We start from the raw sequence: 14,003 nt of genomic DNA, 5'->3' as shown, positions 1-14,003 counted from the left end.
GGCGTCTGGGGGAATTCAGGATAAGTTCAGAGGAGCCATGACTGACAGCCAGGGAGACACACATCAGAACACCATCCTTTCTGGCTTCCACGTTAAGGACTCATCCATGTTAACCTTGGTAATGGTTTTGGGTCATCTCTCACCTGTGAAGCTTCTTCCCCTTTTGCTCATGAACTTTTGCCCATGGCCTGTTCTTTCTTTATAGTACACCCCCTTGGAGTTCTGGCATTTTTTACCAGTGCATCTCCAAACCTGCACTTTCATTCTGGTCTGCATACCTGCTCTTTCCTACCAGTCCTGTTGTTATTTTTTCAAACTAGTTTTTCAGAACTCACCTTCTTCACAAGAACTCCTTGGTTCGACTCAGTTTCCCCTTGTGCGTAACAGGTGCTGTCTTCATATGGCTCCTCCAAGGCTTATACCCTTAGACTCATGTTAACCCAGCTCTTTCAGTCCTCATCCTATCATCAAGATTTACTACGTTTTAAATTTGGCCTGACATCTTTATGCTCATTCGTAGCTCCAGTGATTCTGCATCCAGATTATTCAAGAGCCCCCTGCCTCAAGTTTCTCAGCTTTTAAAAAACTACTCTAGAAATCTGTAGTAGCCTCCAGTTGCTACCAAAGTATAAAAACGTTTTGGTTACCCTTCCAGATAACTGACATTGATAGCCTACAGGACCATTACGCACATCTTCTTAGGGTCACCCATCCACAATATATATATGCCTCTGTCTCAAAGCCGCTCCTTTCAGTTTTAGAACCAAATGAATAACCTCTTTCAGAACACTCTAGACCTCCCTCTTTCTGAAGGCTGTAGCTTTTTCTAATCCTCATCTTGTACCTGTTACTTCAATCACTGCAGCATTACCCTTAGCACTTGTTATTGTACTTCTGTGCGACTTCAGTTTCTTGTTATTAAATGTTTTCCACAACTGTTCCACTGTAATTCGATTGAAATGACTTCTGTCCTTCAGGGAGCACTCAGTGCAGCGCTTCACTCCATGACCGCTCAGTACATGTTTTGTGGTCATGAGCAACATTTCTAAAAGAAAAGTTTCTGCAAATGTGGTTTATAAAGCCAGTAATCATGGTATCAGTAGGCCACTGTGCTGAGAAATTTAACTCGGTTAAAAGTCTATCCAGCTTGCTCAAAGTTTAGTAACATGAGTGTTCTGGTTTCAGGAGATTTCTCTTTCCCAATTTATATGATAAGAATGTATGTAAATTACTAAGTTAGCCCAAGATAAATTATTGCTTCGAGGTTTTGAGGGTTTTCAGACTCCTAAGGACAAAAGGAAACTGTATGTGAGGTAATCATAGGTGAGGTTTCTCTGTAAACTGTGCTTTGGAGGCAGCTCATGAGAAGCCGTGGCTGGGGCCAGGACTCAGGTTTGTCTTTTTTTTTTTTTTTTAATGGAATTTTTTTTCTTTTGGCTATGCCACGTGACTTGCAGGATCTTAGTTCCCCAACCAGGGATTGAACCCGGGCCCTTGGCAGTGAAAGTGCGGAGTCCTAACCACTGGACCACCAGGGAATTCCCCAGGACTCAGGTCTTGATGATTCCTAGAAGAGTCAGAGCTATGCTGAATGTCTCAGAGATCATACATGCCACTTACCCTGATTTTCATAGAGGTGTTAAATGGCTTGCGCTTTTCAGAGTAGCAAATCCACTATTAAAAACAACCAGGACATAGTTCAGGCTTTAGTAGCAGACTTGCCTTCTGAACCTTAGAAGCTGTCTGAAACCAAAAATGAAATGATAAACATTAGCTCTTACCATTTTCAGTGCTTGTTATGTGCCAAACATCGTGCTCGGGGCCTGCCCCCGGGGTGGCCAGGAAGTCTCTCAATCACAGAGCGCTTCCTTTGCATTTAGACTCGTGACAAGGCCAAATGAGATGATACAAATATTCACAACTGAGAGACATACAATAATTAACTTACAGTCCAGTCCCCTGCCGGGGAGAGACGCCCGCTGGGGGAAGCACAGGGCAGGGACCCCGTCCTCCACAAAGCTTGGGTCTGCAGCCAAGTGGGTACGTGTCGCCTCCTGTCCGCGTCTGTTTCCCCACTTGTACCAGAAAATACTACAGTACTGCACCATCTCTGGACGGTTGAATCTGAAGATGTGGAACCACAGACAAGGAGGAACTACTACATATAGGAGGGATGAGTGTGAAGTTACATGGGGATTTCCCACGGCAGGGAGGGTTGGCCCCTAAACGCCCTCCCCACACCATGTTCAAGGGTCAACTGTGTATCAGTCTTTTCCTTTATTGTTAGCACGTTGTGCGTCCAGTTGAAGACATCTTTCCTGCTCCTGGATTATAAAGGTAATTTTCCTGGGTTGTCGTCCTACAGTGGACTTTCCCGTTTAGGCTTTCAGTCCACCGGGACTTGACTTTTGAATATGGTGTGAGGTGGGGGGCAAGTCTCATTTGTCTGTCTGTCAAACTGTCCCAGCACCGGATTAACTTTTCAGTTACATCAGCAACTGCTTTATTTTAAAAAGTAATAGAAAAAAAAAAGTAATAGAAACACTCCTACTAAAGTTAGTGAAGTACAAACCACTTCTTTCTTATCTATAGGCAATCTGAAGATTTTTGTTGTTCTTTGTTGTTGTTACTAGGGAAATAAACCATTATAAAAAACCATTTACACTACTTTATTTCACTTAAACATTCGTGTGTCAGGATATTTTTATTTTATCATAAATGATTACTTAAATCACTGGCATAAACATTCCTGAATTTTGAATCACTTTAATTATAAATACTAAATATAAATTTTAAAAAGCTAGAAAGACAATTTCAACGCATTTTACATGAAAAACTTAAAACATTCGGTCTTTATTTTCTTTCCGTTCTTACTTTTCCTGGATGTTCTCAAATAAAAATAAGCAAATGACTTAAAAAAAAAAAAAACTTGCAGTCCACTAAGGATCACATTTAAAGGAAACTTGGTAATTAGCTTATTAACTTTATCATTGCATTTATATTGTGCTATGTTCTGTTTCCCCAGTGAAGAGTTTAGAAAATCTACAAATATTTAAATATTGCCACAATTTTTAATGTGGGATCCTCTAAGAACAGTGATCTGTACCCCTCTCAAGCTCTTAGGAGACCCTAACTGCTAAATGTATCTATTACAGGCACTATATATTTATTCCTCACAACTGCCATATAAGGTAGGGACTATTATTGTTTTAAAGATTACGAATTTTAAGTAGTGGCTGACAAACCACAGAGCTAATAAATGACGGCCAGGACTCAAATCTAGGACTAACTCAGTCCACCATTTATTCACCACCATATAATGCCTGCTATATTGGCCCGGCCTTTTTAGTTAGGACTAATGATAACGTGACAGGTTTAAAGGCAACTCCTTAAGCAGAATTTGTACACCCAAGTGAGTACTGTCTCATCTTTCAAAGCAATCATCATGGAGGACCATACTTTTACTCCAGTGACACTAATGTTTAGAGCTCTTTTGAGACTCTTATTTGTTCATTTGTTCCACAAATATTTGGTGTCTATAAAAGGTACTTTATCAGGGCCTGGAAATAAAATGGTAAGCAAAACCAGCAACGGTCCCTCCCCTCATGGACCAAAGAGGCCAGTATGGAGACAAAAGAAGAAATATAAAATTGCAAATGTGACAAAGTGCTGGAAGGAGGGGTACACGAAGACCTGGAGATGATGTGCTGAGGTCAGAGAAAGCTTCCCTGAGAAAGTGATGCTGAAGGTAAGATCTGTAGGATGATCAGGAGTTACCAAGGTATAAGAAGAGGGAACACAGGGCCTCCCTGGTGGCGCAGTGGTTGAGAGTCCGCCTGCCGATGCAGGGGATACGGGTTCGTGCCCCGGTCTGGGAGGATCCCATATGCCGCGGAGCGGCTGGGCCCGTGAGCCATGGCCGCTGGGCCTGCGCATCCGGAGCCTGTGCTCCGCAACGGGAGAGGCCACAACAGTGAGAGGCCCGCATACCGCAAAAAGAAAAAAAAAAAAAAAAAAAAAAAAAGAAGAGGGAACACAGAGGTCATTGAGTGTGCAAAGGCCCTGTGGAGTAAGGAACAGGATGGAGAAATTGTAGGGGAGGCTAGATCATGCCTGGCTGTGTAGGTCTTGTAAGAGAGTTCTGAAATTGTCCCGAGAGCTGTAAGACTTCAGATGGGGATAACATGACCAGTCCTGTGTTCTAAGAGTATCGCTCTGGCTGCATCTGAGGAGAGCTGAGTGGATACTGGGAGATAAGTTAGGAAATGACTGCTGTGTTCCAGGCTAGTGATGATGGCAGCTGGGCTAAGAGTACTGGTGATCGTCTAGATGGAGAGAAGTGCATGAATTCAAGGGAAAAAAAATTTTAATTGGCAAGTTGTTTTGTAGATTCTCAACGGTAGCAAGTGAATCTGATTTTTGGAACTAACAGTAATTCAGAACCAAATCTACGTTCACACCTGATGTGCTTGCTTGCTCGCTCCATGTGGCTTTGATAGTTTTCTTTAGAGCTCCAAAAACGTGTTAAGCAGTGGCAGCTTCATTTAAATGAATGTACAGCTGACCCCAAATGACTACCTTGAATTACACAGATTTCTTCTTCCTTACACAAAAGTAAAATTCAAATATATTCTTAGGCACAGTACTTGCCATCAACACATGATGGCACTGAAAGATACGGACAATGCTTAATTAACTATGTGCAAAACCAGGTATAATTTATTTTATTTTATTATTTTTTTAACATCTTTATTGGAGTATAATTGCTTTACAATGACGAGGTATAATTTAAGTGTGACAAGTTAGCCTTAAGAAATGTAAAAGAAAAAATGTAAAAAATGCTTACCTAAGTCTAGGCAGAATATATTAAAAAATAAACCCTTCTCTAGGTCTATAGTAAGCCAAGTAACTTACTTGCTTAGTGTTTTCCACAGTAATTACTCAGTGATGGGAAAAATAAAACCCTAATGATATTTTAATTCAAAATGACTGGTAATTAATCTGTACCGTTTTTCCTAAAAATATAATTTAGTAGAAATGGTAATTTTAAAAAACTTTTTAAATAGAAGGAATACTTATCAACTTGTATTAATTAAATGAAAAGATAGATCATATTAATTTTCATAGATCAATTTATTTAGAATTACAAATATTAAGAATAAAAGATTTATGCATTTAATTAACATAACAGTTTAGCTAAATATAAACTCTGCACTAAAGTTCTGCAGTGGCACAATACCAACAAAGAATATGGAAGCATTTTTAAACTATACAAAAATTTCAAATGGAAAATAATCTTGTTTCAGTTTTATTATACATTAACATATAAAAAGTCTCATTTTATGAGACATCTAAAAGAATCAAAGCCACTTCTACAGCTATATCTTAAACTCCAAATCTGAAAACCATTTATTTTATTTTGACTTTATAATATTCTATATTAAAACAGAGAAAATTCCAAATACACACTTTTTACAAGATTAACATCTTAGGCAGGGTTTTCCTTAAAAAACCAAAAACCAAAAAAGCCCACAACCAAATACAAACCTTTTTCTCCATTTCCTAGCACTGGCTATTATATTTGTTTTCCTTATAAAATCTTTTTACTTTAAAAATTGTGTAACTGTTGGATTTTAACCAGTAATCTGGTTCATGAGTTGTGCAAATAAACAAAAAATATGAAAATAGTGTGTTATCAGTCTTTTTTCTTTAAAAATAAATCCCATAACAATAGCACATCTCCCCCTGAATTGATGGGAAGAGACGTGCAAAATCCATTTGCTGAATTTAAGCATCTTGCAGTAATGTTTCTTTCCTGCTCCTTCATTTTCTTTCAACAGACAAACAACAAAGGTTTCTTTTATAAATTATGATAAATTAAAATATTTATTATTATAAAATGATCTATAGAACCATGTCACATTGCAAGTATATATCATATATACTTGTAAAGTCCATATTTCCCACCTATATTCCAGTGGCTTCCTAAAAATGAGGACTTCCCATATCTCATGATGTTATCTTTTGAAGACTGAGGCGGTGATCAACTAAATGAACTGGAGTTGTAATTTTCTAGATGGAATTTCCACATTGCCATGCAGAATGCACAAAAAGGCCATGTTTCTTCACGTTCTCCACTGCAGTAGTTGTCTGCATGGGTTGGGTTGAATTCATGCACGTTAAAAAGATGGTCAACATATTCCTCCATGAAATTATATTATGTTCAGACATTTTCAGTTTAAAAGTACTTTGCTAATAAACATATGTAACAGAAGCAGTGCTACCGCAGCTGAATAATGAAAGAAAAATAAATATAATGCTGGTCAGCGACGCTGGTTTAAGAAGCAGTACAGTATATTAAAATGCCTTATTTGGAGATTTAAATTTCTCTTCTTTTCCAGCAGTTAGGTTATTTGGTGTTGGAAGCCTATATAAAGGAAGAGAACTTCTCAAAAACAATGTCCTATGCAATTGGAATAATTAAATCTTCTATTCAGTCTCTGTTGGTGTTATTTGCTGCAAAGGCATGTAAGTTTCCCATCTGGCTCAGGCCACTCTGAATATGTGCAACATGAATTTCTACATTATTCTGAAAGCAACTAAAGAAAGAAGAAACATGGTTAACTACATTATCTCACAAAATGAAGAAAAACAATTTTTAAAAAAGGCAGAGCTGAATTGCAGTTAGGAAATAGCTAAGATAATGACCCCAGGTAAGTAAGAAATCTTCCCTTTACATTAGCCATAATTCTACTTCAGTAGTAATTGAAAGAAGCAAAGAAGCCACGGGAGTACTGGAAAGAGAGGACGAATCTCTCTTTGGGGAAGACTTCTAAGTTGAAATCCATGCTAAACCCAAACCTAAATATTATATGTCTTCTGATTCCTTTGTATAAAAAAACCCATCTGAAAATTCTACTCTGTCAATAGACTGGATATAACCAAAAAACTCGTTTACAATTTATTTAAAGGATAAAAATCATATGAATACTTCATAAATATGTAAAAGTCTTAAAGCCTATACTGGAAATCACTATGAATTTAATATAAAAATAATTAGAATACATCTAACAAATTACCTGATATTAGAAGCATCTATTGTACTCTTGATATCATTTAATGAATCTGTAAGTGATTTAAATTCAAAGGAATTCAGGTCTCCTCCTTCTGCCAGACACTAAAGGAAAAAATATTTCAAAATTTAATTGAATTATAGTTCAGATACAGACAAACACCCTGCTCTAATATAGTTTCATTTTTTAGCAACAAATTAGTATAGTTTGTTTAGGTGTCAAAATTAAGAAAATATTCTTAATATTTTCTCCAAAATTTACCTTAATTTGTAATAAAATAGCTGTAAGCCTGGAGATTAAGTCCGTCAGATTTTCATTTTCAACACAGGGCTGTCCTGTTGAGGAATTTGCATGCCGAACAATTTCCTGTGCTTCTTCCTCACACCTTCGTCTCATATCTGTCGGCTGATCTGCAGGCTGGAGCCCTTGGTCTGGAGCAAGCTGAATACAGATGATTAAAACATAAGATGTACATTCATAGGGCCATGATAATTTCTGTATGTTTGTGCCCTGTTTTCAGGTTAGGAGTTTTATAAATCTAGCATTTATAACAAAAATGAGATGCTCACTCTTACCTTAGAAGTTTTTTCTCCTCTAACTGTATTTTTTTTCTGATTTGTTTTATATTTTTGGTAACTTTTTATTTTGAGATACTTTAAAACTTCTAAAAAAGAATAGAACAAAAAACTCTTGATAACCTTTTACCCAGATTCACTAACTGCTTATGGTTTACTGTTTGACTTAACATTTGATCTTTCTCTGTCTGCATATAATTTTTTTTCTCTTAACTATTTGAGAATAAGTTGCAAACACTGTGCCTCTTTACCCCTAAATACTCCAGTTTGTACTTCCTAAGTCCAAGGATATTCTCTTACATAACCACAGTGCAGTGATCACAATCAGGAATTTAGCACTATTTATAATGCCATTTTCTAACCATCTGTATTCAGATTTCATCAACTGTCCCAACACATAGCTAGTTTTCCCCCTGAAAACATTTGGTTGTCCTGTCTCTCTAGACTTCTTTACTCTGGAACAGTTCCTTGGTCTTTCATGACCTTGATATTTCTGAACAGCACCAGCCAATTATTTTGCATAATATCCCTCAATGCGGGTCTGTCTGTTTCCTTTTGATTAGACTAAGGTTATACACCTTTGGCAGGAACGCCACAAAAGTGATGTTGAGTTCTTGTCAGTGCATGGTGATCAGGAGGCGCATGATGTTTACCTGTCCCACTACTGCTGGTGTTATCTTTGGTCACCTTGGTTAAGGTAGCTATGTGCCTCCTAATCATCCCAGAGAGCTTCCTTGATCATTCTTAGAGCAGCACACTGCTCCACCATGGGATGTGCCATAAGTTTACCCAACTCCCTATGTACGGGCATTTAGGATTTTTCTAATATTTTGCGATTATCAGTAACACTGCAGTAAAGAACCTTGTCTTCTAATACTTAAAAGTTTTTTTTAAATTGAAGTATACATAAACATTATAAAAGGATACAAATCCTAAAGTGTATGGGTTAATGAATTTTCACAGATCAAACATGAGAAATCAGCATCGAGATTAAAATGGAACATTACCAGCCCCTCAGAGACCAACTGTCATCTTCCAGTATAATACTTCAAGGGTAACCACCAACCTGACTTTCTAGTATCGTATGTTGGCCTTTACTGGCTTTTGACCTTTACATAAATGGAATCATGCATTATATATTCTTTTGTGTCTGACTTTATCTGTTCAATATTTACATATGAACAAATATGTTCACATATTTGTGAGTTCATCCATAGTATTGTGAGTAGTTGAGTTCATTCATTCATTTTTTTTTCTAAGATTGTTTTTTTGATGTGGACTATTTTTTTTAAAGAAGTCTTTATTGAATCTGTTACAGTATTGCTTTTGTTTTATGTTTTGTTTTTTTGGCTGCAAGGCACGTGGGATCTTAGCTCCCTGACCAGGGATCGAACCTGCACCCCCTGCACTGGAAGGTAAAGTCTTAACCACTGGACCGCCAGGGAAGTCCCAGAGTTCATTCATTCTTATTGCTGAGAATTCCATTGTATATTATATGTCAGTTTACTGATTCATTCTCGTATTGATGGGTATTTGGGTAATTTCTAATTTCTGGCTATAATGAACAGTGATGCTATGTATGTTCTAGTGTATATCTTTTGGTAAATACATGTTCACATATATTTGGTATATATTTAGAAGTAGACTTGCTTGTTCTTATTTTAAAATCAATATTGTACTTCCATAAGAACTTTGTGAAAATTAAATCATTTTACTCCATTAGGAAATGAGCCTATCACATATGGCCTTGCGTACATAATGAGATACAAAAAGACTGGTGAGCAATCCACTTCTGCGTGTTTTGTTATATGTTATCTTGGACTGCTTGGTTTGCACCTCTTGTGGATGGTTGCTAGTCCATGGGGAGAACTCTATTTGCTAGGACACACATATTGCTATGGAGGTAAATGACAATTACCCGGAAGATAAAAATAAATGATAATGGATGGCTAAAGGAATGAGCAAAATATACTCAGAGTTTAGTTACAGGTAATCACAGTTCATTTCCCTCAGTTCTATTCAAGTGGATTGATAACATCACCAGTGGCAGATCTTTGGGACTAAACTATGAGGCTAGCGTCATAAAAAACTGTTTAAGAATCTCATATCACAAATAGAGATGGCTTTAAATAAACCCATGCACTTATGGTCAATTAATTTACAACAAAGAGGCAAGAATATACAATCGAGAAAAGGCAATCTCTTCAATAAATGGTGCTGGGAAAAATGGACAGCTACATGTAAAATAACGAAATTAGAACATTCTCTAATACCATATACAAAAATAAACTCAAAATGGATTAAAGACCTAAATGTAAGACCAGATACTATAAAACTCCTAGAGGAAAGCATAGACAGAACACTCTTTGACATAAATTGCAGCAATATTTTTTTGGATCCTCCTAGAGTAATGGAAACAAAAGCAAAATAAACAAATGGGACCTAATTAAACTTAAGAGCTTTTGCACAGCAAAAGAAACTAAATAAAACAAAAAGGCAACCTACTGAATGGGACAAAATATTTGCAAATGATGCAACCAACAAGGGATTAATTTCTGAAATATACAAACAGCTTATACAGCTTAATATCAAAAAGCAAACAACCCAATAAAAACATGGGCAGAAGATCTAAAGAGACATTTCCCCAAAGATGACATTCAGATGGCCAACAGGAACATGAAAAGATGCGCCACATCTCTAATTATTAGAGAAATGCAAATCAAAACTACAATGAGGTATCACCTCACACTGGTCAGAATGGCCATCATCAAAAATTCTATAAATAATAAATGCTGGAGGGGGTGTGGAGAAAGGGGTACCCTCAGACACTGTTGGTGGGAATATAAATTGGTACAGCCAGTATGGAGAATGGTATGGAGGTTCCTTAAAAAACTAAAAATAGAGTTACCATTATGATCCAGCAATCCCACTCCTGGGCATATATCCAGAAAAGATGAAAACTATAATTCAAAAAGATACATGCACCCCAATGTTCACAGCAGCACTATTTACAACAGCCAAGACATGGAAACAACCTAAATGTCCATCAGCAGATGAGTGGATAAAGAAGATGTGGTATAATATAAGAAAAAAACAAAACAGAACAAAACAAGAAGATGTGGTACATACATACAATGGAATATAACTCAGCCATAAAAAAGAATGCAATAATGCCATTTGCAGCAACATGGATGGACCTAGAGATAATCATAAGTGAAGTAAGTCAGACAGATAAAGACAAAGATCATATGATATCACTTAAACATGGAATCTAAAAAAATGATACCAAAAAAAGATTAAAAAATGATATAAATAAACTTATTTACAAAACAGAAATAGACTCACAGACACAGAAAAGGGGACATATAAAGGGTTACCAAAGGGCTTCCCAAGGGGTGGGGGAAGGATAAATTAGGAATTTGGGATTAATAGATATACACTACCATATATAAAACAGATAAACAGTAAGGACCTACTGTATAGCACAGGGAACTATATTCAATATCTTGTAATAACCTATAATGGAAAAGAATCTGAAAAAGAATATATATAATTATATATAATTATATATATATATTTATATATATATAAAATTCAGATACATATATATATGTATCTGAATTACTTTGCTGTACACCTGAAACACTGTAAATCAACTATACTTGAAAAAAAAATAAGAGTGGCTTTACTGGAAATATACAGCCTCTAAGAAAGCAAATGCAGGAGCACACTAAACTTATCACAATCATCTAATTCTTACCTTTTAGTAAGAAACTCAAATTTTAGGTGAACCTGTTGAACCACCTTCATATATATAATTATATGTGCATGATAATGATAACAATAATGATAATTCACAAATAACTCTATAATCTATGTGACTGAAGTTCAAGAATCTATAGTTCTAATGTAAAGTTTATTTTTTAAATTTTTATTTATTTTTTAAATTGTTTTGGCCATGCCGCATGGCTTGCGGGATCTTAGTTCCCTGACCAGGAATTGAATCTGGGCCCTCAGCAGTGAAAGCACGGAGTCTGAACCAGGAAATTCCCAAATATAAAGTTTAAAAAGGAACAAACAAAATTATATACACAGCATGATCATAACTTTGTGAGAAAAAGCATGTATGGTTAAAAAAAAAATTAGGAGGAAGTAAACCAAAATATAGTCTTTGGGATAGTGGAATTAAAAGAAATTATTTTTCTGGATGTTTCTAAATTTCAGGAGAGCTATAATATAATCATTTGTAATTCAAACAAACAGAAAACCAACAGAATTGATAGCTCACTGTGTATAAAGCACTCTTCAATACTGATGCTGTAAGGAATAGAAATACATATAAAATATGGTTCTGCTAAAGGATCTTGGCTTAATTTGGATTTTCTGAAATGTGATGGTAACAGTATTAAGCTTCAGATAAGAGTGGAGGTCACAATCCCCTCAAGGGAAATTCATACAAATTACCTACCTCATAGCAGTACTGTTGAACTTTATGCAAAACTTTGTTTAGGTCCTTGTTCAGTTGTTCAAGCTCTAGAACAATCGTTGCATATCTCCGCTGAAATTCAATTCCAATGGGCATGGAATATGATTTCTGAGAAGAAAAAAAGTCAGTTTTGATAAATTTTTTTTAACAATGTGATTTCAATTTCTAACAGGACATTGGACTTACTCAAAATAGACTAAAGGTTATTAAAACAGTCTGTACTCAATGTTATACTTCTTAACTATGATAATGGTATTACTGCTATTTAGGAGATGGTTCTTAGGAGTGTCATGATGTCTGTCATTTACTTTTTTTAAAAAAATATATTTATGTATTTATTTTTGGCTGCGTTGGGTCTTCGTTGCTGTGCGTGGGCTTTCTCTGGTTGCGGCAAGCGGGGGCTACTCTTTGTTGTGGTGCGCGGGCTTCTCATTGCGGCGGCTTCTCTTGTTGCGGAGCATGGGCTCTAGGCACGCAGGCTTCAGTAGTTGTGGCATGTAGGCTCAGTAGTTGTGGCACATGGGCTTAGTTGCTCTGCGGCATGTGGGATCTTCCCAGACCAGGGATCAAACCTGTGTACCCTGCATTGGCAGGCGGATTCTTAACCACTGCGCCACCAGGGAAGTCCCTGTCATTTACTTTTTAAAAAACAGAGATCGTGTGTGTGTGTGTGTGTGTGTGTGTGTATACATATATATATATATACACATATATATATACACACACACACATATATATATATAGAGAGAGAGTGTGTGCACGAGAGAGATTAAATGAAGCAAAATTGTTGAATCTATATATATGTTTGTTATATAAATCTTTCAACTTTTTTATAACTTTATCATTTTTAAAAATAAAAAGTTGGTAAAAAATTATATATATTCATTTGAAGTGTTCTAGTTACTAAAACTCAATTGATTCTCCACCTGGAATCAATTCAGTATAGCACAATGGATAAGAGCATGGGTGCTAGAATCATATTATATGTTCAAATCCCAACTCCATTATGTACTAGCTGTGTGACCTTAAGCAAGTTCCTTAATTTCTCTGTGCCTCTGTTTCCTCATCTGCAAAATGGGGATAAAAGAACATCTACCTAATGAGATTATGGTAAAGATTAAATGAAATAATATATGCCAGTATATTGCCTTCCATATAGAAAATGTTCAGTAAATATTAACTGTTATCATCAGTCATCATTTCATATTTGCTTCCTACCAGTAAGTGTAAGTGGACTTTGATTCCATTTCCTTTCCTCTCTTCATAACACCTCCAATAAACTACACTATCCATTCTGCTCCAGCTACAAATGCTGCAATGAGACGTCTTCAGTCAAGCCAAGTTTAACCCACTTCTTTTTTCAGAGGATTTCTGAGAAAGCAGATCATCATGTACCAGGGAAACAAGTACAGTTAAGAAGGGAAAGGTATACCTAGACTGATATGGATAAACTACTTACACTAGCACTAAATCACAGTATTATAATTGTTTAAGCTAACAGAAACCTTAGAGATCATCTTGTTCAGCCTTGTCATTTTACAGATGAGAAAACTGAAGCCCAGGAAAGTTAAATGCTTCGCTTAACAGCACACACTATTAATAATGTACCAGGCACTGTTCTAAGTGTTTAACAGAATCTCACTGAATCCTCACAACCATCCCATGAGAAGGGTACTATAATTATTCCCATTTTACATATGGAGGAATCTGAGGTCCATGTACCACAGCCAGTAAGTGGTAAGCACACTGGATCTGAAGCTAGACTGCATCAGTCAGAATTCCTCCGCCACTTCTCTAGGAGATGGGTCAAAAAAGATCTTGCTGTGATTTATGTCAGAGAGTGTTCTTCCTATGTTTTCCTCTAAGAGT

At 36.4% G+C, this 14,003-nt stretch overlaps 1 protein-coding gene across 3 annotated transcripts in view; it reads right to left on the bottom strand.

Moving 5' to 3' along the window:
• Positions 1-5,114: 5,114 nt before the first annotated feature.
• LIN9 (lin-9 DREAM MuvB core complex component) overlaps positions 5,115-14,003 on the bottom strand; it is a 93,467-nt gene continuing 84,578 nt past the window's right edge. For 2 of the 3 annotated variants that reach the window (XM_082613776.1, XM_082613778.1), the window contains exons 12-15: positions 12,117-12,242; positions 7,335-7,514; positions 7,080-7,177; positions 5,115-6,599 (exon numbers count right to left, since the gene is read on the bottom strand). In XM_082613776.1, the coding sequence (XP_082469902.1) occupies positions 6,494-6,599; positions 7,080-7,177; positions 7,335-7,514; positions 12,117-12,242 (510 nt within the window). In that variant the 3' untranslated portion in view covers positions 5,115-6,493. The remainder of the gene's footprint in view (positions 6,600-7,079; positions 7,178-7,334; positions 7,515-12,116; positions 12,243-14,003) is intronic. The other variant, XM_082613777.1, reaches the window with a different exon arrangement.

Source organism: Mesoplodon mirus (genome assembly GCF_964341445.2).
Source record: "Mesoplodon mirus genome assembly, chromosome: 3".
NCBI lineage: Eukaryota > Metazoa > Chordata > Mammalia > Artiodactyla > Ziphiidae > Mesoplodon > Mesoplodon mirus.
The sequence above is the reverse complement of the archived record's forward strand: the minus strand, read 5'-3'. Positions and strand labels throughout refer to the sequence as shown.